At 44.7% G+C, this 25,429-nt stretch overlaps 1 protein-coding gene across 4 annotated transcripts in view; it reads right to left on the bottom strand.

Moving 5' to 3' along the window:
• The window catches only part of cadm3 (cell adhesion molecule 3), a 61,773-nt gene that overhangs the window by 11,382 nt on the left and 24,962 nt on the right, over positions 1-25,429 (bottom strand). For all 4 annotated transcript variants that reach the window (XM_057056447.1, XM_057056446.1, XM_057056448.1 and 1 more), the window contains exons 3-7: positions 20,084-20,233; positions 10,395-10,547; positions 7,359-7,496; positions 4,014-4,184; positions 3,338-3,428 (exon numbers count right to left, since the gene is read on the bottom strand). In XM_057056447.1, the coding sequence (XP_056912427.1) occupies positions 3,338-3,428; positions 4,014-4,184; positions 7,359-7,496; positions 10,395-10,547; positions 20,084-20,233 (703 nt within the window). The remainder of the gene's footprint in view (positions 1-3,337; positions 3,429-4,013; positions 4,185-7,358; positions 7,497-10,394; positions 10,548-20,083; positions 20,234-25,429) is intronic.

Genomic DNA, 25,429 nt, shown 5'->3' with positions numbered 1-25,429 from the left:
TATATTTGATAGCTATATCAGACAACAATGTATTACTAACACTAAAATTCCAATGACATCTTAGTTACTTTACCTAGTTTAATGGAATATTGTCAAGTGCTGCACAGTGTGGTCAAACCAACAATGTAACCCTGTACACATGTGATGTCGGTCATCATAATGTGTCAGCCTTCTCCAAGGCTTTTATCTGGAAATTTGTTTAAAGAACAGTTTCATCCAGTTTTATTAGGTTCAGCATCTTCACACAGAGCTTTATGATACAATTATTAGCACTCCTGAGCCACACTAATTGAGTAGATGGGCAGGATAATGGAATCTACAGCACATATTCCTTTCTGTTCTTTTAGACAGGCTTTGGGGAAAGGCAGTGTAAAAGTTGTGCAGCGGATTATTTTTCTGACAGGACGTGACCATAGACAGAAAATGTGTATTATGGGACTATTATGGCACTCTTGCATGTGCACATAGACTTTTGCATCTAGAGATTTTACTGTGCCAAACGTGGGTTTGCTGAGATTGATAGTTGAGGAATTACTATTTAACTGAGTTCATTCACAACAAATAAATTATTTGGAGATTTAGGAGCCTTTTGTATGGTATCATCTGCCCCATCTTCCTGGGGTGCCCTCAATAGGGTTCCTCTTTGTATACAGTCATAAGACTTTTCCAAATCTAGAAAACACAGTTAGACTGTCCAACTCCAATTGGGCTGAGCAGTTGATGGGGGAGGAATGTGGACAGAACGGGCAGACCCAAATATATTGTGAGGTTTTTTGGGATTGTCTGTCCGAGCCCTCCGTCAGGGAGGTCTTCATCCGGCGCTTCAGGAGGGGGAAGCTGTGTTCTGTCAACATTGTTTATGAAGCAGGTGGGGAGATTTTGACCTAAAATAGGGACAGTGGTGGATGGTGTAAGGAATACTTCAAGGAGCTCCTCAATCCCACAACACGCCTTTTATTGAGGGAGGCTGAGGACTCTGATGTGGAATCACCCAAGCCGAAGCCACTGAGGCGGTTAGTATCTCCTTGGTATCGGGGGTGGATGAGATCTGCCCTGACTAGCTCAAGCCTCTGGATGTTGTGGGGCTGTCTTGGTTGTCATGCCTCTGCAGCATCACATGGCAAGTGGGGACAGTTCTTCTAGAGTGGCAAACCGGGGTGGCAGTACCTCTTTTTAAAAATCAGAACCCTGTGTTCCAACTACAGGCTGATCACACTTCCCAGCGCCTCCAGAAAGATCCATGACAGGAAACCTGAAAGGAGCAGTCGGCCGATAGTCAAATCCCCAGATTCAGGAGAAACCTGGTTTTGGAAGATTGGATGAGCTCTATACCCTTTGGGGGCTGTTCAATGAGTATGGGGCTGTGGCATTCTGCTAAGGGCTGTTCTGGCTCTGTAAAAACAGAGCAGGCACTAGGATTGCATTGCCGGTAGTAAGTCAGTCCTGCTTCCGCTGCATCTTGGACCCCAACAGGGCTACTCTTTGTCACTGGTTCTGTCCAGAATTTTTGAGGACAGAATTTCTAGATGTAACCAGGGATCAGAGTCCAGTTGGGGAACTACTGTATTTTTGAGACCATAAGGCGCACTTAAAAGTCTTAAATTTTCTCCCAAATGGACGGGGCACCTTATGTGTGCCCCGAGTTCCAAAATCTGTAAATGCTTTTCGGCTTTCGAAAAAGCCATTTCAGATTCATTTCGGATACAGAAGATGATGTACGTGAGTACATTGCTAAATACAGGCTAGCATGCATGTTTTAAGCTAGCGTACTGGTATGTTCTACCACGCCCGCGCCCTATAATCCGGTGCGCCTTATGTATGTGTTAAATACAGAAATAGCACCTGCAACTGAGACTGCACCTTTTAATACGGTGCGCCTTAAGGTAGTGAAAATGCGGTACATGATTTCATCTCTGCTTCATCATCGTGCAGATGATGTCCTGTTGGCTTCATTGAGCCAGGACCTTCAGCATGTACTGCAGTAGTTTGCAGCCTGAGACCTCTAGTTTATTCCAGGCTGATCTACATCACCTCCTATCAGTGTTAAAAGACTGGATTATTCATCCACTCATGAAACCTCCAATGGTAAGAGTCTTGCTCAAATGTAGTTTCTTGAGTTGCAATCCTCGTTGCTCACTCGTCCATGCTATCTCTCTGCTTACAGCCCTGAGCTACTCGTTCCTGTCTGCCATACTAACCCTGCTCCGAGGCCACTGTACCAGTCTGCAGTGGCCATTACCTGTTTCCATCTTTGATTTGTGCAGTTTTACACAGCAAAGGAGATTTTTAAACTCATCTGTTTTGCTGTGTTTGCATTTGGGGTTCTGGGCATGTCAGGTTTGAATTCATCACTGTAAAACCCATGAACCTTTCAGCACCCTGGCAAGTGTGCAAACCTGTTCCATGACCAGGATGGAAACCACATTACTAATGAATGTGAGATTTGGGAACACACCATCTGGTCCCCTTTCTTGAAGAGAGGGACCACCATTCTAGCCATTCCATGGGCACTGCCCCTGATGTCCACAGGCACAGTTGCAGAGGCATCCCATCCAAGACAATCCCTACAACATCCAGAGCCTTAAGGTACTCAGGCTGGACCACATCCAGCCCTGCAGCACTACCACGATGGAACTGATTAGTGCCTCTGAACCCTCTGTCCTGTGGCTCTGAGCTGTCTCCTCAAAGGAACATGCTTTGGTAGGATGGAGGAGAGTGTTGAAGTACTCCTGCAATTCATTCCCTCCCTCATTTCCCTCTTGACTCTTGTTCAGAATATTGAAAAAACTTGTTTCATGTTTTTTGGGGATAATTTCCTCCTAGACTTGCATTTGATAAGAATTTCTGTTGACCCCACGATGGGAAAATACTCCATTACACCAACTCAAGAATACAATTAAAGAAAATATTAGAGACAATATAAAAGCAAAAACAATATGTAGAATAAAAGTAATGAGATACACTCTTTCCCCTTCTATTACTGAGAACAGTGTATCAGTGTGCAGGTTTGATTTAAAGCTGAGGCCCTGTATCAGTTTAATATACAATCAGCCGTTTTCTGTATGTTGCCACTCATAGATTATTGATCCTCATATGTTTCAAAATCAAATGTTTAGTATTATATAATAAATTTTGAGGTTGTTTTTTTTCCAGTTTTATTAATAAGACTATGTGGTAGGTGAGTTGTAAGTGCATATTTTTCACTCAACCCTGACCAGGTTGGTTTACTAATGTCAAAAAGATTCTTCTCTGCAAATATGTGTCGAGATTTTTGTGTAAAGAGACTTAGGAGCATCTTATGAATATTATATGGTGTTCTGTAGTGTGCGAGCCTTACTCAGGGTTACTGTTGCCCAAACACTGAAGATTAAACCTCTCCCCCTCCCTTGGCAGATCACTGCTGGGCAAAATCTGCACATTTGGAGAATCTGACAAAGAAAAGAAACAGAAAATAAAGAATCAGAGTCATATAAAGCAAATGAGGGCATAGACACAACTAACAGTGGTCTCATTCCTCTCCATCTACCCCAACTATATCCTGTAGGTGTCACTGCCTCCCACAGTGACATCACCACTTACGCCACCACATTTCCTGCTTAGGAACCCAAGTGCCACTAGGTGGCAGCACCAATGCAGAATCCATAATATTAATTATTATTAATAATAATAGCAGTAGTAGTAGTAGTAGCAGTAGTCGTAGCAACAATAGTAGTATTAGCAGTAGTCGTAGTAGCAGCAGTGGCAGCAGTCGTTTAAAGATAAATGGAACACACACAGTATTTCCTCTCCAGTTTTTCCCACTCCCTCTCCTGGACCCACTCCCTCCCCACTGGACCCACTCCCTCCCCACTGGACCCACTCCCTCCCCTGGACCCACTCCCTCCCCACTGGACCCACTCCCTCCCCACTGGACCCACTCCCTCTCCTGGACCCACTCCCTCCCCTGGACCCACTCCCTCCCCACTGGACCCACTCCCTCCCCACAGGACCCACTCCCTCCCCACTGGACTCACACTCCACCCGCAGAGCCTGGACGCTCTTCTTGTTCCCTGAAGTCAGAGTAGCATGGTCGACGGCACAGGTGATGAAGGCGTTGTTGTCGCTGCGGCTCACCTCCAGGGTGAGCTCACTGCTCACTTTGTAAGTGGGATTATCTGGATCGGACTCCACCTTTTCTTGACCACCTGCGACAAAGAGCAGAATCCAACAGTTGGGAGACAGTCAAAGGAGGGTGCGTGTTAATCAGAGACGAGAGCACCAGGGAGGCAGGAAATTAAACAGAATTTTAAGAAGCAAAATGACTTTGATGAAATTGGAAGTTGTGTTTCATGTTGTTCAGCCTGTCACGGCAGAAGTACCCTAACCCTAACCCTAACCCTGACCCTGACCCTGATCCTAACCCTGACCCTGACCCTAACCCTGACCCCAGTGACCTGGTTTACCTGAGCGCTTTCCTTTGCTATCATCATGATAGAAATTGCCACAAAATGATAATATAACATTTCCGCACAATAGGGTTAGGGTAAGGTTAGGTTAGGGTTAGGTTAGGGTTAAGGTTAGGGTTAAGGTTAGGGTTAAGGTTAGGGTAGGGCAGCGCTTCTCAAATAGTGGGGGGCGCGGTGCGATGCCAGGGGGGGCGCGTGTGACCCCGGAGAACATGTTTTGTTTTTTTTTGCCGTACTAGAATAAAGTGTAATTGCACATCCCGCGCGCACACACCACAGAGCAAGAGATAGGAAGTGCAGTGAACAAACCACCAAGAGACAGCATGAAAAAATACTTAACAGTGATGGAAAGAAAGGCGGAGAGAGACGGAGATAACGAGACATACGAAAGTCTCCCGAAAGCTCAGACGAGGAAATATGACGAAGCCTTTATAGCGCTTGGCTTCACTGCGACTACGGTGGGAGACGAGGAAAGACCGGTGTGTTTACTGTGTCTAAAAATGTTGGCAGGACAGCATGAAGCCAAATAAATGAAGGCCTCACTTAAAGACATTACACCCCAGTCACGCTGATAACCCTAACCCTGGTTAACCCTAACCCTGGTTAACCCTAACCCTGGTTAACCCTAACCCTAACTTAAAGACATTACACCCCAGTCACGCTGATCAGCCGCTTGAGTTTTTTCGGCAAAAACGTGCCGAATATTGGCAACAATCATCCCGCTTTGGGCTATATTTCTTTCTTTTGTTTTCTTTAATATTAATAAGGATACAATGTTATGCAGAGGTGTACTTATAACAATTTCATAGACAAATGATACTAATTATAGTCACGGCGGGGGGGGGGCGCAAAATGTTTTCTTCTTCCTAGGGGGGGCGTAACAGAAAATAATTGAGAAGCACTGGGTTAGGGTAAGGTTAGGGTTAGGTTAGTGTAAGGTTAGGTTAGGTTAGGTTAGGGTTAGGGTTAAGGTTAGGGTAAGGTTAGGGTTAGGGTTAGGTTAGGGCAGTGCTTCTCAATTATTTTCTGCCAATATTCGGCACGTTTTTGCCGAAAAAACTCAAGCGGCTGATCAGCGTGACTGGGGTGTAATGTCTTTAAGTGAGGGTTAGGGTTAGTGTTAGGGTTAACCAGGGTTAGGGTTAACCAGGGTTCCACCGTAGTCGCAGTGAAGCCAAGCGCTATAAAGGCTTCGTCATATTTCCTCGTCTGAGCTTTCGGGAGACTTTCGCATGTCTCGTTATCTCCGTCTCTCTCCGCCTTTCTTTTCATCACTGTTAAGTATTTTTTCATGCTGTCTCTTGGTGGTTTGTTCACTGCACTTCCTATCTCTTGCTCTGTGGTGTGTGCGCGCGGGATGTGCAATTACACTTTATTCTAGTACGGCCAGGGGGGCGCGCCCCACTATTTGAGAAGCGCTGGGTTAGGGTAAGGTTAGGTTAGGGTTAAGGTTAGGGTAAGGTTAGGTTAGGGTTAGGTTAGGGTTAAGGTTAGGGTTAGGGTTAGGGTCAGGGTCAGGGTCAGGGTTAGGGTTAGGGTTAAGGTTAAGGTTAGGGTTAGGTTAGGGTTAAGGTCAGGGTCAGGGTCAGGGTCAGGGTTAGGTTAGGGTTAAGGTTAGGGTTAGGGTCAGGGTCAGGGTCAGGGTTAGGGTTAGGGTTAGGGTTAAGGTTAAGGTTAGGGTCGCACAATATGCTTTTCCACATTTCCTGCTGGCTCATGTTATTGATGCACACCAATCATTCATGTCAAGAGATAAAAAATATTTAATTACAATGCAATGTGCCTCTTTTCCGCATACATTCTTTTTCAGTATCATTTTTGTTTCGTACCTCAGGGAAAAAAACCCAAAATAGGTCAAAATAGTATTAAAAGCCTTCATATAACGACATCCTCACATCCTGCCACAGTCTCCGTTCTTAGTAGGAAACATGTCAGAAGACTGAAAACTTGCATCAACTCCCAGAATTCAACATGAGGCCTGGCTGTGATCTAACCCTAACCCTAACCCTGTGCTAGAGGGCAGGAGAGAAGAAGGAAACAGAAGATCTCATGTTCCTCTCCTGCTCTGTTACTCAGGATAGCTTGAAACTCAGAATGTAATGACATTAGTATCTAGATAGGCATTCTTTTTGATGAAAATGATAAAACAGGTAAGATTTTGTGACTAACAAGAGATATAGTCTTTGATAACTAGTCTTTAATTTGATGCTCTTTCCTTTTATTTCCTTCATTTTACAATTTTGTCAGTGTCAAAAGAACTGTGTTCAGAATAAAGTGAGAAGCAGAGCTGGTGAAGCGAGTCTGTGGAGTAAGACAGCATGAAAGCATAAACACAGAGGAGATAGGCCAGTGCACACACACCAGTGCACACACACCAGTGCACACACACCAGTGCACACACACGCTGTCGTAAAAGAAACCATCAAAGTGGCTGCAAAAGCATGAAAGTGGTTGGTGAAGGTTGAAAAAAGGTCCAGGACCCACACACACACACACACACCACACACACACACACACACACACACACACACACACACACACACACCTAACCTGGCTACCCGGGGGTCCGGAGCCTTCTGTGTCTCTGCCCCCATCTCTGAAACTCCCTTCAATAAGACCTCTGTAACAGTCATTCTCTCGCCCATTCCCTTTTAAAATAATCTATTCAATTTGACTTCCTACTTTTCCTTCGCTGAACTGTTATTTTTTAACTAAGTTATGTTTTTGATTTCTGATCATTTTGTTTTAACTATGCACCTTTTGACGATGTAACTTTGGACAATGTGCTGTTCTTGAGTGCTTTTAAAGGCAGACATCAATAAGATGTGTTATTATTCAAACTATATGTTATATAACTATATAACTTAACTATATGTGAACACAAATATACAGTTGATTCCCTCCACAGCTCACCAGGCAGCTCCTGGTCTTCCCGGTACCAACGCAGCTGGGCCGGAGGTTTGCTGCCAGTGCTGCTGCAGAACAGAGTGACTGAGTCCCCCTCCTTAACTGGGTTCTCAAATCCTGAGAGATGAGGTTTACTGGGCACACCTAGAAAGAGAGAGAGAGACAAAATAAGAGAAGTGGAAATACCTTTAACCCTGTTGGGGTCAGTCTGTTGGGAAGTGGGCGGAGAAGCGAAGGGTTCTCTGGTCGAGCCCCAGTGCAGACAAAACATGGACGGTGTTCTGGAAGTAGGTGAAGGTGCCAGAACACCTTCAGAGCACTGATGGGTACCTAACCTGGACCCCAAAACGCTTATATTTCTGGGTAGAACTGGCGACTCGTCCTGGGGGGGGACCCTATCTTCGCCCACTCTGCACCCCCCTCTGACCCCAAAAGGGATACTGTAGTTAGAAGAAAGGAAAAAGACCTTTACAGCTGCAGGGCTCACCTTAGAGATAGCCCAAAAGTTGACCCCTGAGCTTCTACCAGCCTTCAGAGTTTCAGAGAAACTGTGACATCATCAACCAAACTGCACAATAACTCCCAGGGTGTAAAACACTGAGTTTCAGAGGCCTGAAAAGATGAGGATTACTGTTTATGACTTCTGAGCAGTTTTTAACTCCCTCTTTGTGCTCAGAGAGTCAAAACACAAGACAGATTTCTCCCATATTCCATAATATTTCTACTATGGTCATTTTCAATAGATGTGACAACTCAGCAGGCGGGTCCCCCACATGAGCCTGGTCCTGCCACTGGTGCCCGCTGGGGGTGAGGCTTTGGTTTCTGTAAAGCGCCTAGAGACAGTTTTGATTGTAAGAGATGTTATATGTAAATAAAGATGAAAATGAAATGAAAACTGGGTGGGTCGGTGAAATTCACTATTGCTTGGTGCACATACAACCAACTCTATTCATGTACATTTTTGTCCATAGGAACAGGGATTGTTCTGGCACTGTGGCGTCTTCCAGACACCAGACAATGAAGTGCTGCATCATGACATTAATTTGATCATTCAGACTTTTCCTTTGCTGTAAATATTGAATTATTGGACAGCGGATTCTCCTGAACAAGGCTGGCACAACTGACCTTTCATATGTGGGACAGGTGCAAACACGTCTCAGTCGATAAGTTAACAGTCTAGATAAGAGTCTAGACACGCTTAAAAATATATACCGGTATGTGTATTAATATGTTTAATATGTTGAGATGATCGGCATGTTATGGTGAGTGAAATCATGAAGCAGCTTTTGCAGCCTAACGTCCGTGTGTCCCCACTAACCCTAACCACTAAGTATTCTTAATATTGGAAAAACAGCTCATGAGTCGGTAACATTGGACCTTTTCACAATATTGTGGGACACTGAATTTGATGTAAGAATCGAATTTAAACAAAATATATCAGTCTGCGTTTGCGGAGAATATCAATTACTTTGAAAATAATTACTGAAAAAACTTTCAGGAGAAATCCCAATTTATTAAGATGAAAATATATTTCTGTGAGAGCTATTAAATAAACTGAGGTGCACATATTTACTTGAGAGGTTGGTGGGATGGTGGCTTGTGATTTCAACTACAGAACAGAACACATTTTACTAATCCAGAAGTAATGATGTATCAATCACTCAGAATTATTAGTTGTTGTAGGTGATCACTCATTGCAATCAAAGTTTTTGACACGTCATCATAAAGTTTTTGAGTTTAGATCTATGGCCAGCGTTAGAGGTGGAGAGGCACCGGAGTGTTTCTGAAGCACATTTGTGGACACTCTGAGCAATCCCCAAAAAGCTGAGAGGGCCCCTCTCTTAAAACATTCCTGTTCTGATTAATAACTGGCCCTTTACCTTCCTCACATCTCTCCTCTCCACCCACATACAGTCCCGCATATTTTGGGGGTCAATATCCTATCAAAAACATCAGGCCCACCATCACAACAACATGGCTGCAACTTAGGACTCATCCCAAGTTCGTTAACCAGATGGAATGAATGAAATGAGTGGTGCTCCACTCAGAAGGATCCACACCTCTAATAATGCTAATTATCACCAACAACCACTCAAGACAATATTCAGTAAACCAGCAAAGTAAGAGATTCCCACCAGTTAATTAGGAACTGAAGAAACCTCTTGGATAAAGTTGAAATGTTTCCAAAAAACTAACGGGAGTCTACTTGAGTTTTTATGAGCCAAGAATTCTCTTCCACCCGGATAACTGAAAAAATTCATTAACAATAATGTGACGATTCATGTGAGGTCAAAGCCCTCGAGAGTTTCAGGTTGTAGGGAGGAGTTGAGCTCAATCTGCCTTCAGAATCACAAAAAGAATCAATGATGTGTCACATGATGCAGAGCTCTTTTTGGATTTTCTTCAATAAACGCCCGACGCTACATTGCTGGTGAACCTCTCTGAAGTTCTCACATTCAACTAAAATCTTTTCATTGTTCCTGTGTCCCCTTCTGGCAAAGTGACAGCAGCCATAAGCATCATGCCTTCAAATGTATTAAATTTAGACACAATCACTGCAAATAATTCCAGGCTTAAAAAATTGTGTAACATTTCTGATTTGAATTTTCTCCTTCCAGTATTTGGCTTTCCTGGGAGAAAAGCTCCATATTCCAAATGCATTAAGCCAAGATGCAGTCCTCAGTGCACACATTAGGAGATCAGCTTGCATGTTTTTGCTGGTAACATCAAGTTTACACAGATATTTGTACAAGCAAACCCTTCGTAATGAGCCCCTAAGAAGGAAGGATCACTCTGTGCCTCCTGACTTTAATGAGAAGAGAGGAAACAGAGGAAAGTCTGGAATATTACTGCGGATCTCAGATGGCTTCTTTCTATGGATGTGTAGCAGATAAAATACAAACTACAATTTAAAAAAGAAAATGTATCAGAATTTTGGGAAAAAAAATAGTATCATTTTCTAACTAAACTCTCCCAGCAGACATATTTTACAAATCTGTTGGAGACAAAGCTTAATGTCATTTAGAGATTCGCTGGACCCACCTAGCACGGTGACCGTTGCTCTGGCGGTGCGGACCGGCATGGTGAACAGGGAGCAGGTGTACTCGCCCTCATCGGACAGTTGCACCTCAGAGATGGTGATGGAAAGCTCAGTGGGTGTGGAGCGGTGCAGCTGGATACGGTTATCCCTCAAAGCTGAAGGCAGAAGACACAGAAAAGCAAAAATTAGACAGACACAGTTAATATTCCTGACAACACAGACTGAAAAGGTGGTTCAGGCAGTTGTTTTTGAATAATCAGTACATTTTTGAGTTGTGATCTCTAGCAAATATAGAAATGAATAAACACATCATTTAAATTTATTTCAATAATTGGTTCCACATTTGCAATGTAGTTCTGGCAAAAAAAAAAGTAGTGAAAAAGACAATGAATGACAGGAATGCTGAGGAATAAAAAGAAATTGCTGCAATCGGGAGAGCCCAGCTAAGAGCTGAGAAAACATCTTTATCACTGGTACATTTCTCTACGCTGCAAACAACAGAAGCCAACTGAATAAAAATTGAATTATGATGAAATTGTATGACCTCAAATCATACTGCTAAGCTAACACTGGGCTTTGAAGAAGGGAGATTTTCAGGGGTTAGCAGTGGAAATGGTCCACTCACAAGATCTCTGCTCCATATAAGACCATGTGCACACTGCAGATCTTGTTTGGCTGTTCATTTACACGTTTAATTGTGGTCTGGCTGCAGACCTTGGTGCAAACATCTCACGGTCCTGACCTGACCTAAATGCTCAGTGGAACCAAAGTGGCCTGGAAACAGATTGTGGTTTGACATCAGCCATAAAGTGTTACGTTCACGTTCTAACACGTAAAAAGCTGCCATCTGCAAAAAGCATCACTTGGCTATTTCAGTGCTCTTTGACAAGAACGGGAGAAGGGAGTCCAGACAATAGTTTCTCACTTGAGTCAGATTGAGGGAGGTGTCGCCTCTCTTTGAATGTGGATGGAAAGGTGCCGGTGGAGAAGGAAGAGTTAGCTGATCATGTGGGATCACCAAGGTGATGGTGGGAGCTTTTGTTTGTAGGAGGTTTGTTGGCAGTAGGCCAAGTGTGTATGTAGTCAGAGGGCTACGTGTCAAGAGTTTAGCTACGTTGCTCTCTGTGAGCAGGTAAATGTGTGGAAGGAGGTGAAAGAAGGCTGAGAGCAGGCATTAGGATAGCTGCACGTTGGACTTGTGGGCTTCTCAAAGAGCTGGAAGCTGACGGCTCAAAATTTCATGATGAAGAACTTGGCAAAATTGTCAGCTGTGAGAAAAGTTTGGTCTGTTGAGTCTGTTGGTCTCATTTTAAAACAGCTTCTTTGCAGCAGTGATGCCAGAAGAGCAGAAGCACAGCAGAGGCTGGGGGCGGTCCAGCTCTTCAGGTGCACCGGATTTGAGCCATTTTTGCTCTGCCGCTCTGAGATGAGTAGACAGCGTTTGGAGGGTATCATCCAGCTCGTAGGTGACATGGATATAGGACATATAGACTATCCAGAGATGCTCTCAGGGTTAGCCAAATTGTACTGCTGGTATCACTAACCTCTGGAGAGGAGAAGTTGCTGTAGTGGGTTGAGTGGAGGAGCCAGGGAAGAAGTGAGTTGGAGAGAGTTTGTGGGGATTGTGAGCGAGTGGAGACAATGAGTGAGGGAGCAGGGGGATAATCACTGAACTTCACAGTGAAGTGAAGGAACAAGTGGTGTTAGAGGTGCAGAGAGGTAAGTTTGAGGGTGTCTGTAGAGCATCACCGAGCAACAATGAGATCAAGCTTTTTGCCAGCTGTGTGAGAAGGAGTAACTACAGATGTGATAAATAGAAAGAACTAATCAGGGACAGGAAGTTAGCTGAGCTAGGGTTGTCTCAGTGGATGCTGAAATCCTCCATGAAAGTTAAAGGACATTCGTGTTCAGGGATGGATGACAGTAATAGACATTCTGTAGAAAAGAGTATCTACTCTTTAACATATAGACAACATATACGTAGATCACAACAACATAGACCTCAAGCAGAGCTGTTACTAGTAGCCTGCTCTTCACAAGAGGCTTTTTTGTGTGAATGGAGCAGTGGAGCAAAAGTCCATGATTTAGATATTAAAAAAATGAATCCCACCACCGTGTCCAGAAGGTCGTGACGTATGGGAGAACATGTAGTTGGTTAGGGTTAGAGGGTTAGTGTAGCTGGGTTAGGGTTAGTGCAGCTGGGTTAGGGTTGGTGCAGCTGGGTTAGGGTTAGTGCAGCTGGGGTGGGTTAGAGGGTTAGGTTAGTGCAGCTGGGGTGGGTTAGGGTTAGTGCAGCTGGGTTAGGGTTAGGGTTAGTGCAGCTGGGGTGGGTTAGAGGGTTAGGGTTAGTGCAGCTGGGTTAGGGTTAGTGCAGCTGGGGTGGTTTAGGGTTAGTGCAGCTGGGTTAGGGTTAGTGCAGCTGGGGTGGGTTAGGGTTAGTGCAGCTGGGGTGGTTAGAGGGTTAGGGTTAGTGCAGCTGGGTTAGGGTTAGGGTTGGTGCAGCTGGGTTAGGGTTAGGGTGGTGCAGCTGGGTTAGGGTTAGGGTTAGTGCAGCTGGGTTAGGGTTAGGGTTGGTGCAGCTGGGTTAGGGTTAGGGTTAGTGCAGCTGGGGTGGTTTAGGGTTAGGGTTAGTGCAGCTGGGTTAGGGTTAGGGTTAGTGCAGCTGGGGTGGGTTAGGGTTAGTGCAGCTGGGTTAGGGTTAGGGTTAGTGCAGCTGGGGTGAGTTAGAGGGTTAGGGTTAGTGCAGCTGGGGTGGGTTAGGGTTAGTGCAGCTGGGGTGGGTTAGAGGGTTAGGGTTAGTGCAGCTGGGGTGGGTTAGGGTTAGTGCAGCTGGGGTGGGTTAGGGTTAGGGTTAGTGCAGCTGGGTTAGGGTTAGAGGTTAGGGTTAGTGCAGCTGGGGTGGGTTAGGGTTGGTGCAGCTGGGTTAGGGTTAGTGCAGCTGGGGTGGGTTAGGGTTAGTGCAGCTGGGGTGGGTTAGAGGGTTAGGGTTAGTGCAGCTGGGGTGGGTTAGGGTTAGTGCAGCTGGGGTGGGTTAGAGGTTAGGGTTAGTGCAGCTGGGGTGGGTTAGGGTTGGTGCAGCTGGGTTAGGGTTAGTGCAGCTGGGGTGGGTTAGGGTTAGTGCAGCTGGGTTAGGGTTAGAGGGTTAGGGTTAGTGCAGCTGGGGTGGGTTAGAGGGTTAGGGTTAGTGCAGCTGGGGTGGGTTAGGGTTAGTGCAGCTGGGGTGGGTTAGAGGGTTAGGGTTAGTGCAGCTGGGGTGGGTTAGGGTTGGTGCAGCTGGGTTAGGGTTAGTGCAGCTGGGGTGGGTTAGGGTTAGGGTTAGTGCAGCTGGGTTAGGGTTAGAGGGTTAGGGTTAGTGCAGCTGGGGTGGCAGTGCTCTAAGATTTAATTTAAGTCTCTGTGAGGGTAATGATGTCTAGACAGATGTGGTTAGTGGAAGCAGAAATGAAGCCATTTTTAATTGGGATATGACCTTTAACAATAATCAGACTGTGTTCTGTATGAGTTTGCATCTTTTCACACATCAGTATCATATATATACTGTATATATAGATATAATATCATATTATCTAACGCTCATTACTGCCGCCTGGCCGAACCCCAACTGAGGATCTTTCCCTAACCAACTCATGGTTTCTTAGTTTGAAGATGTCATGTCAGAAAAGAACAAAAGTGAAATTGGAACAAAAAAGAAAAAATAAAGTGAATAAGAACAGAGAGCAGAGGGAAACGGAAATCACATGAAATAATTAGAAATATGAAGGCAAAAGAGTTAAAAATAGGAGTGTAAGAGAGACGGATGACAAAAAATAAAGGATGAAAAGGGAGGAATATATGGATGAATCAGCAGAAGAAAATGATGACAATGAAAGAATTAAATGAAAGTAGGGGAAGAGAGAAGAGTAAGAGCATTTTGATCAAGTTATAGCATTAAGAAGATTAATTGGTAGCAGATGGTTTTCCTGAAAAGGTGTGTTGTGTACTTCAGAAATATTAAAAAGATCTTTGAAAATGCAAACCTTATAATCAAAAGGTGAACAGGTTGAAAATACTGAAGAAAAGACTGATTCTTTGAACAGAAAGGTGTTTTAGTCCCAGTCACCTGTCACCTATATGTTTGGTGGTTTGGTACTACAGACCAGGCTCCACTGTCATCGTTCTGACCAACAATCACGGGAATTTATGAGGATTTATCAACTGGACGGAACTAAAAAAGCAACTCAGAGATGTGAGACAAGGCAAAGAAAGACAAAGAAATGACTAACAAGTGAGAGATGAGGAAAAGATGCAGGCAGAAGAACGATAAATAAATGCCTCGATGATATAATAATGATATAATGATATAAACAATCATATAATTGACAGGATCAGGGATGGCCGAGCGAGGAAGGAGGTGGTGGGGAGATGTGAGCAAGACAGAAGTTGCTTTGTCATCAGTTAAAACCCAATGATGAAAGATGTCGAGCAAGTGAAAGGGAACAAGAGAGGATGATGATGATGATGATGATGATGATGAAATGGAAAGAAATGAGCTAATTTCTGTGATAGCATTGATCTGTGGGCTGTTGCTACTGTGCGATTATGGTATGTATTTGAGCCATTCTAGTTTGCTCTAGATCAGAGGTGTCAAACTCAAAGACCCAGTGGGCCAAAATTCAAAACTGGGCCAAAGTCACAGGCCAATATTGATATTTATTGAAAAAAACCTTCCTCCAGCTACAACAGGGAACCTTTAGATATGGACCCAAACTAGTTTTGCTCAACAACTGAACATGGGCCAAGCAACACCTAACACAACACCAGAATTAGCATTAGCATATAAGGTCACTATGACTACTTCCTCTTTCTTGGTGGTTAGCAAGCCACATATTGGTGCGTTACCACCACCAACTGATGTGGAGTGTGGATTTTCACACCAAAACAACAGCAGAGCATTCTGGTATTTGTAGTATTAGCACATGCACTTTAAGAGATAATACCGGCGGGCCAGCTCTAATAGTCAATTGGTATGGCTTTGCGAGCCAAATATAATTACATTACGGGCCAAATTTGGCCCACGGGCCAGAGTTTGACACCTATGCTCTAGAACAGGCATGGGCAAACTAAGGCCCGGGGGCCACAGGCGGCCCGTTAAACGTTTTAATCCGGCCCGCCAAACTTGAAAAATTAAATGAATAAACCTTGTTAATGTTATATTTTCACTGCAATTCTGGTGTTTTCCCACTAGAAAAAAGACAGTCAGGAGGAGAGTGATGGTGTGATATCCTGAAGGATAACAGAACTTTCAGTACTTTAAAATAGAAATGGTTATTATTTTTTTTTAAAAAGGCACATTTTATTCATTTGATTTTAAGTGTTTTAAGACTCATTCCAAAGTCAGATATTTTGTTGTAATGCTTCTCTTCATTTTCATTTGAAATTAAAGCACATGTTTTCTCCATATCCCAAGATGTGTATTTTTTCTCCAATGAGGTGAGGTTACCAAAGCACTCCATCCATCCATCTGCTCCTGGTCCGGCCCCTTTGTCAAATGTTAGAACCCATTGTGGCCCACGAATCAAAATGTTTGCCCCCCCCTGCTCTAGAAGAAGAAGCAAGATTAAATAAAGTGGTTTCAACCCAATTCAAAAGTAATTTCCTCCAGTTGAACCCAGTGAGTCCTCTCGTTGGTATTTCTGAAGGTCTCATGTGGGACCACCTTCATCAGAACGTGGTGGTTCAACCAGCAACGCAACAAGAACTTTAAGAATTGGAAGATTAGCTGTAGTGTTTGTTATATTAGCAGTTGTTTTGCAGCAGAAAATGCTTGAAGATGCTTTCCACAGCACCAGGTACTTCATGTGAATTTAGACTATCTTCATCCATTTTCAAAAGCCAACATAGCAGCACGACTGTATGACATGACGCCAGATTCCTCTTTCAACAGTCACAAAAGCTTGGAAATATTTTCCAGAGTTAAACCATTGAAGACATTAAGAGGAGAGTCACAGTTGAAGAGAAGACACATAAGAGAGAGAGAGAGGAGCTGAGGGACCCTGGTCAAGACTGGATAGAAAAAGTTCAGGATAAAGTGAAACAGCCTGTAATTAACTGGCCGTTGTTTTAGTTACACCTGTTCAATTGCTTGTTAACACTTATAATTAATCAACCACTAAAACTGCTGCGACTCAATGCACATAGATTCGGTCATGACAACTTGCTGCAGTGCATTTTCACCACCTGTCATGTTTAACCTCGATTATCTCATAAGGACTTCATTACATCCGTGCATTCATTACATAAGCCAACCAGCACACTGTCTATATACATGAAGCGTTTGACAGAATCGATGACCAGCAGCATCAACAGGACGTGGACACGTCGCTGCATATGTGATTGTTTAGAATAAAAGCAGCGGGGCTGTGTCAGGAAAAAAGGAGCATCTGAAGAGCTTAAATACAAGTCAAAGGGTGAAGAGGCGAGTTGAGGGGGAGATATTCCAGTGCAGCCTCTAGCGTGCACGCGCGCGTGTGCAGCCTCTAGCCTGCACGCGCGTGTGTGCAGGTTCTAGTCTCTCCACCACTCATCCACAGTATATTTGTGGCCAGACGGGTTTTTCCTTCACCTCAAACCTGAGACCCAAAACTCCCCAAAGGTCCAACTGAGGTGAACGCAGATATTTTCACACCTTCTTCTTGTCATGTCCCTCAATCATTTGGAGGGGGGGGGGGGTTCTCTCACAACAGCAGAGTTCACATACATTTACTCCTTTTTCGTCGACCTTCTGTCTTCCCAGGTAAGTTTCTCCTCAGCCAACTCTCAAATTCAGATGTCAGTTTTTGGCATTATGAGGGGAAACACAAAAACTTGCTTTACTTGTCAGTATTTTCCCATTTTTCTTCGTGTTGTCATGCGGGAACTTCTCATTTCAATATTTTGGGAGGATGAGTTTGAGTTACGTATAACATTTAGATTTTTATTGAGTGAAAGGTTTTCTGCTATTGCTCAGGACAAGTTTCAGCTCTTCGACCTTCCAGACACATTTATAGTGTCATTCATTCATTCATTCATTCATTCATTCATTCATTCTGTGTCTCTTACCTTCTGTCTTTTTAAAATATTTGGACATGTTAAAACCAAGACTAAAGAGAAAAACCTACCTCCACCCCCCCCCCACCCACACAACCACACACCACACACGTCCTCTCCATCTTCCCATCTGCTTCTCAATACTTCCCGCAGCTCCCTGATGCTCCAGGATTAGCAAGGACTCATGTTCCTTCCGTGATCAGGAAGTGTTGACCATCAGGACGTGAAGGTCGAGTGGACCAGAGCACCATATAAGGACATCTGAAAACGCACCTGGGCCCATGGACGTCTTTACCATCACGACCTTAATTCATGGACAGACTTCTATTGATGATGAACAGATATAATAATGATGCCGATCCTGATCTGATATGGTGCATCGACTGTCTGACTGTTCATCCCAGATCCCTCAGACTTGGCCCTGCATTACGGTTTCATAATTTTCCCTAAAATGGTTTTGTAAGTTATTCCTGACCCAGCTGGAGGGTCTGAGGACAGAGGGGGTCACAACTGTGCAGCCTGTCACGCCCGCTGGGGCAACAGTGTTTGAGTTTGGGCTGTAATACAGTACTTGATTTGATTGACAAGAAAATCAAACTTAAAAGGACCTAAAATTGTATTGTTGCACAATATAGAAAGACATGTAAATGATATGGGTTCATATCCTCCACTTCTGCTAAAGCCGCCACTTGGCTTTATTCTCTTACTTCTCTTGATCATTTTTCTCTTTCTCTAAAACTGACAAATGTAGAGAGCAGAAAATGAATGTAATGAACAAAAGATGATGCATAGTAAAGCACAGAGCAATGAGTTCTCCATGAAGCTTGAAATGTTCCCCATGGTTCATGAGCTTCAAGCCACATGCCAATGAAACCTTTGAATAAATGACACCCACCATGACCCAACCCAAGGATTATGGAAACAGCTGGTAAAATCCAAATCATATTATTACTTTCAAGTTTTTTTACCTTTATACCGGTAACAAAAATTCAGAAGATGATTGATCATGACTGCTGTCAATTTCTGCGCCCCATCCAATAACTGGCTCCTGCTCATTATAGTCGTCGGGATATAAATAATGCAAAGCTCAACTGGTAGATTATATACTACCCACTTTGATTGTTACTGTGGTTGTTACTGCTTTATTATTACTGGATATACCTGCGTCAGTACTGACAGGGTTGGGTTGGGTTAGAGTTAGGTTGGGGTTAGGTAAAGGGTTAGGGTTAGTATTAGGTTGGGGTTGGGTAGAGGGTTAGGGTTGGGGTTAGGGTTAGGTTGGGGTTGGGTAAAGGGTTAGGGTTGGGGTTGGGGTTGGGTAAAGGGTTAGGGTTGGGGTTAGGTCGGGGTTGGGTAAAGGGTTAGGGTGGGGTTGGGTAAAGGGTTAGGGTTAGGTTGGGGTTGGGTAAAGGGTTAGGGTGGGGTTGGGTAAAGGGTTAGGGTTGGGGTTAGGTTGGGGTTGGGGTTGGGTAAAGGGTTAGGGTGGGGTTGGGTAAGGGTTAGGTTGGGGTTGGGTAAAGGGTTAGGGTTGGGGTTAGGTTGGGGTTGGGTAAAGGGTTAGGGTTAGGGTTAGGGTTGGGTAAAGGGTTAGGGTTGGGTAAAGGTTTAGGGTTAGGTTGGGGTTGGGTAAGGGTTAGGGTTAGGGTTAGGGTGGGGTTGGGTAAAGGTTAGGGTTGGGGTTAGGGTTAGGTTGGGGTTGGGTCCCGGGTTCGGGTGGGGTTGGGTCCCGGGTTCGGTTGGGGTTCGGTTGGGGTTGGGTCCCGGGTTAGGGTTGGGTCCCGGGTTCGGGTTAGGTTGGGGTTGGGTCCCGGGTTAGGGTGGGGTTGGGTAAAGGGTTAGGGTTGGGTAAAGGGTTAGTGTTGGGTTAGGTTGGCCCCTCACTAACCCTATTCAGTCCCCATTAACCCTAACCCTATTCAGTCCCTAGTAACCCTAACCCTATTCAGTCCCCAGTAACCCTAACCAGATTCAGTCCCCAGTAACCCTAACCCTATTCAGTCCCCATTAACCCTAACCCTATTCAGTCCCCAGTAACCCTTACCCTATTCAGTCCCCATTAACCCTAACCCTATTCAGTCCCCAGTAACCCTAACCCTAACCCTATTAAGTCCCCAGTAACCCTAACCCTATTCAGTCCCCAGTAACCCTAACCCTATTCAGTCCCCAGTAACCCTAACCCTATTCAGTCCCCAGTAACCCTAACCCTATTCAGTTCCTAGTAACCCTAACCCTATTCAGTCCCCAGTAACCCTAACCCTATTCAGTCCCCAGTAACCCTAACCCTATTCAGTCCCCAGTAACCCTAACCCTAACCTGTCCAACCTTCTTCACATCCCCGATTCTCTGGTGCTGCTTCCCTCAGATGATCTCTGCTCCACCTCATGCCTGCTCACTTTTAAAGTTTTAGTATAAGTCTTGTGTTAATGTGGTTATATTGATTTGGTTCGCTCTTGTTGAGCCATGAAATGTGCTTTTAAATAAAGATTGATATTATTACGACACAAATGAAATCGGCCCTTTTGCCTCCAAGCAAAACACTTTCAGTGAAACAAGTCCAGCACGTTCAAAGTTGAAAAGCTACATGGAGCTTTTTTAATCAACACGTTCTTTTGTGCCCTCCTTTTACCTCTCTTCTCTCCAAAATACAGGGTCTGCTGTGCTGTGTTGGACCACTGCAGCGATGAGTTGTCGTTCTCCGCTACCCGGCAGGTCAGCGTAACTGTGCCCCCCGCCGACACCGTCTCATCTGAGGTGACGGGCTGCAAGGGGTCGTCACCTGGGTGAACAGAAGCAGAGAGAGCAGGAACATCAAGTCTGTTTTTTGGATATGATTGAGAAATGACACAGCTAGATCATGGAGACAACACCTTAAATGAAAATACAAGCAGAAATAGATGCACACGCCAACACACAAATCAGATAATCCAACAAGATGCATGCGGCCCTCCTTCACCCATCGCCTTCTCTGCTGGTCACCTTATCTAGAAATCTCCATCTCTCACAGCGCACGCACCAGTGCTGCCATTCTGTCGAGGGAGCAAGAGCAGACACACGAGTATCTATGAGAGCCATGAGTCGGGGTCGCCGTGGTATCACGAGCCTTCATGACCTCAGCGACCTGCCGAGATGAAAGACCACAACTCGCTCAGGTCCAAGCAGAAACAAGGGCAACGATCTTCTAGCTGAATGGCTCATTCATCAGTTTGTGACAGTCTTGGAAGACAGTCAGTGTTTCAGAGTTTTATGGGCATTTATGTCTGACTGGGAGGGCTTCTGATTCCCTTTCTTGGTGCTATGCTCAGTCAACTTCATCTCAAGTACAATAAAAATACCTCAGAGCTGTTGACAAGAGTGCGCCAGCAGAGGAAAGCTCATGCCATGATTTAAGCCCTGCTATACTCGAGGTTTGCCTGGATAAAAACACATGCAAACATGAAAGCACGTGCACATCTGAGCCACGAACGGGACGCATCCAGAACTGAGCAAAAATGATCCAACGATCCGTTTATCCTTTGGCTTCATTCTGCAGAATATATGCAGAAAATACTTGGAGTGGATGCAAAGGTTAGGGTTAGGGTCATTTAGCACACCAGAGGGATTCATCCAAACTAAAACTGATCATTTGCATCTGTTTCTAGCACCATGTTGGCAGGGTTAGCTGCAGTCATGGTGGAGGAGGCCCAGCAGCAGTGACAGGCAGCCGGGATACGGAAGCTTCCATCAGCTAAGACAGAAAAGAAAGAAAGCTTGCCTCTAACATGGTCTACCTCCAGAAGCCTGGGCACCATACAAGCTTTTACACCCACAGATGCCATTGATGGGATTTCACCAGCTCCTGGATGCCCTCAGGAACACTGATCTCAGTAAGTCCTTGTGCTCTTTGAGGTTCTTTACAGCAGCTCTGACCTGTGGTTAGTTACTCCAAGTATCATAAAGGCTGTGGACTCAATGTGTGGTCAAGTTCACCACAGATTAGTGTCTCCTGTAATAGATTCTCATGTTAATTCTTGAGGCTAATCACAGGAGCTCCTCCACCTGGCATTAAAGCTGTGGCTGAATTGGCTGCTAGCATCAGTCATCACATCAAACTCCATGAGCTGAGACAAGTTTGGCAAAGTTGGGTCCTTGACTACCGTTATTACTGGCTAAGAAGAACCAGGTAGTGATGCAGGTACTACCTTTCAGTGGCCAGATGGTGTCTTTAGAATAAAAAGAACTCAAGTTCATCAAAGACCCTATTTTTTATTTAAATATCTGCATGTGATGTGGCAGCATTAATCACACGGAATACTTTGTTTCTCATCCTTTCTAACATTTATATAATCTGTATATGTAAATCAAATATTAAAAACATTTTTGGTTGAAATAAAATGATAATATTCATGATATTTCAGATATCCATTCTAAATCTGTAGCGCATCATTTCTACTTATTTAGATCTTTTTTCAATAATGTAAATATAGATATAATAATATGGAGCGGAGCACATTGCCGTCTCACTACTGGCTTCAGTGTAATGATGATAGGAGCAGTAATCACGAAAAATTAGGCAATGAGCGTGCAGGACAAACTTGGTGCTCGGAGATCAGCAGCAGTGTCTGACCTTTGCTACAGGATACAGCTGTTAGTCCTAACTTATGAGAAGAGGTTAACGAAGTTCAGTCAGAGTCAAAACATTAAATTGGGCTCAACAGCCATGTAGCAAAAACTAAAGGCTGCATCCATCTATCCTTGGAAGACAGCGAGTTCAACACTGTTTGCAATACTGGCTGATAAAACCAGGCTGAAAACTGTTGCATGAACATCTGTGGGGGAAAATGAGAAGCCAGTAAGACAATGAAGAACGCAGGAAGAGCTCGAGGCCCCTTTGATTGTGTCAACAATGGCTGTCAGAGAAAATTCTGAGGATGTAGAATGGGTGAAGTAAATGAAAGGATCTGTATCTACTGGAGGAAGTCTGTGAGGACTTCATGTCGTAGAAAGTTCCTATGAAAGGTGCTGATGAAACCTTTGCATACACAGCAGAGTACTTGCTCCTGGAATTTCTGTCAGTGTTGAGACGATTCCCACTCAATCAACATGTTACATCACATGTGACCGTGTGGCACATTTAAGTCTTAGATTTTCTCCCAAATGGACGGGGTGCCTTATGTGTGCACCGAGTTCCAAAATCTGTAAATGCTTTTGGGCTTTTGGGCGAGTACATTGCTAAATACACGCTAGCATGCCTGTTTCAAGCTGGCGTACCGGTATATTTCACCATGCTAGCGTATGTTTCACCATGCTAGCGTATATTTCACAATGCTAGCGTATGTTTCACCATGCTAGCGTATGTTTCACCATGCTAGCGTATATTTCACAATGCTAGCGTATGTTTCACCATGCTAGCGTATGTTTCACCATGCTAGCGTATATTTCACCATGCTAGCGTATGTTTCACCATGCTAGCGTATATTTCACCATGCTAGCGTATGTTTCACCATGCTAGCGTATATTTCACCATGCTAGCGTATGTTTCACCATGCTAGCGTATATTTCACCATGCTCGTGCCCTATAATCCGGTGCGCCTTATGTATGTGTTCAATACAGAAATGGCATCCGTAACTGAGTCTGCGCCTTTTAACACGGTGCCCTGATGGTCGCAAAAATGCGGAACTATGATGTGATCTTAATGTCTTCTAACAGAATGGCTGATTTTCTCCAATAACAAGAGTCAGAGTCACCAAGATGTCAAGTATTAGATCCATAGTTCCACAGTGCTTAACTAATTTGTGCTTACCTTATTTACTGGCAACGTGCCAGGGTGACAAACCTAAAGGTCGAGTTCGAGGACGACATGTTTTCAAGCAGAAAAGGACTATTTTCAGATCCAGCAAATATAATGTATGAGGTGAGTTTACACTTTCATTGTCTAATTAGCACTCCGCTTAAATAAAAAATAAGTGAAGGTTTTCTGAATCTGGGTAAGATTTGTGTGGATATACTTGAAATGATTCATGATGTCTCTTTCCAGTCGGCCTGACCCGACTCTGAACCATGGAGAGACACTCAAGCATAAGACTGGTGCTCATCTTCCGTTTACACGCTGAGAACTGAAAAATAACAGCATTTCCTAAAATATCTCAACAAAACAAAATTGTTGGCCATTTTAATGCTCATGCCACCTTCTCCATCTTCACCCCCACTTGTACCTCCTCTTCTTCAGTCTGCCCCAGTGTCTGCTGTCTTCTGGAAAGCCTCTGATCCCACAGTGTTTTCTTGCTAGGGTTAGGGTTAGCCCTAGTTAACCCTAACCCTAACTAGGGCTAACCCTAACCCTAACTAGGGTTAGGGTTAGCCCTAGTTAACCCTAGTTGTTTAAGCAGCTGGGTCTGGCTGTGTATTTTGGATGGAAGACCCACCCCCACCATGCAGGACCACCTGCTGTCTCAGCACGGACAAACTTCTTGGTCCTTAGTTTTTAGTCCACAGTTGGACTCTGTCAGACCAAAACAGCCCCCACCCAACATGGGATCCTTTCAACAACCCCCAGCAGCTCTCTCCTCTACAGCTTGTCAAACATAGTTAGTTCATAGCTCGACCCCCCCCCCCCCCCCCTTCCCCCTCCCAGTACTGCACACAATCATCATTAGCATCTGCAGCAGCAGGGCGGGGCCGGACCGACTAAAGGGTTGGGGGGGGGGCAGCATCACTGCTGGTGAGAAGAGATGAAGAGACAAAGAATGAGAGGAGGTGAAGAGTGAAGGACACGGCAGAAACGAGCAGATAGAGATGGATGAGACCGAAGAGCAGTGATGACAGGTGGACTTAGAGAGAGAGAGAGCACGGGAAGACAAAGAGAGAGAGAGAGCACGGGAAGACAAAGAGAGAGAGAGAGCACGGGAAGAAAAAGAGAGAGAGAGAGCACGGGAAGACAAAGAGAGAGAGAGCACGGGAAGACAAAGAGAGAGAGAGCACGGAAGACAAAGAGAGAGAGAGCACAGGAAGACAAAGAGAGAGAGAGAGCACAGGAAGACAAAGAGAGAGAGAGAGCACGGGAAGACAAAGAGAGAGAGAGAGCACGGGAAGACAAAGAGAGAGAGAGCACGGGAAGACAAAGAGAGAGAGAGCACGGGAAGACAAAGAGAGAGAGAGCACGGGAAGACAAAGGGGGGGTGAGCAGAGGGAAGAGAAGGGGGGGTGAGCAGAGGGAAAGGGTTAGGGTTAGGGTTAGCAAAGAGGAGAGACAAAACAAGGACAGGGGGGTGGAAGGAGGCTTAACGACTGATGACAGAAGGTGTCTCTGAAGAGAGAGCAAGAAGATCACAGGTTAGGCTCGTAGGTCTTCCCAGTGTGGGTGGATCAGATACGTTTCTCAGAGTCCAGCTGGGATGGAAACAGGTTAGACAGCGCAGGAATTAGACAGGAATTCCACTGGGACCCACTGGGATTTGGGTGCCCCTGATGTAGATGGTGGCCATTAGTTGTATCCCACATATAGATGTTTAGCTTAGCTTAGCTCTCCTGACTGACTGGCCCCTGATTATTTTCAGTGGTGACAACCTGACCTACGTATGTCTGCAGAACACAATGAACAAACAGCTCCATTTTAATCTGCTTAAAATGACTAAACCTTCCCCTCAGCTGCAGATGGTGTTTCAGGGATCTGATCGATATCGGTTGGAAGGGTTTTAGATGTGATAGGGTTAGGGTTAGCTTGTTGGGTTAGGGTTAGGGTTAGGGTTAGCTTGTTGAGAAATCAAAGACACCTATATTTTAGGGTTTCATATAATGGGGAAACATGGTGGGGTATCAAACAAGAGAGCGTTCTGAATTAAAGGAGGCAAATTTCATGTGAATGAAGTAAAAAGAACAACCCTGACCCCGACCCTAACCCTAACCCTCTAACCCTAACCCTAACCCTGACCCTAACCCTAACCCTAACCCTAACCCTGACCCCGACCCTAACCCTAACCCTAACCCTGACCCTGA

Source organism: Takifugu flavidus, chromosome 15 (assembly GCF_003711565.1).
Source record: "Takifugu flavidus isolate HTHZ2018 chromosome 15, ASM371156v2, whole genome shotgun sequence".
In the NCBI taxonomy this organism is placed as follows: Eukaryota; Metazoa; Chordata; class Actinopteri; order Tetraodontiformes; family Tetraodontidae; genus Takifugu; species Takifugu flavidus.
Note: the sequence above shows the minus strand (reverse complement) of the source record. Positions and strands in the feature narration are given on the sequence as shown.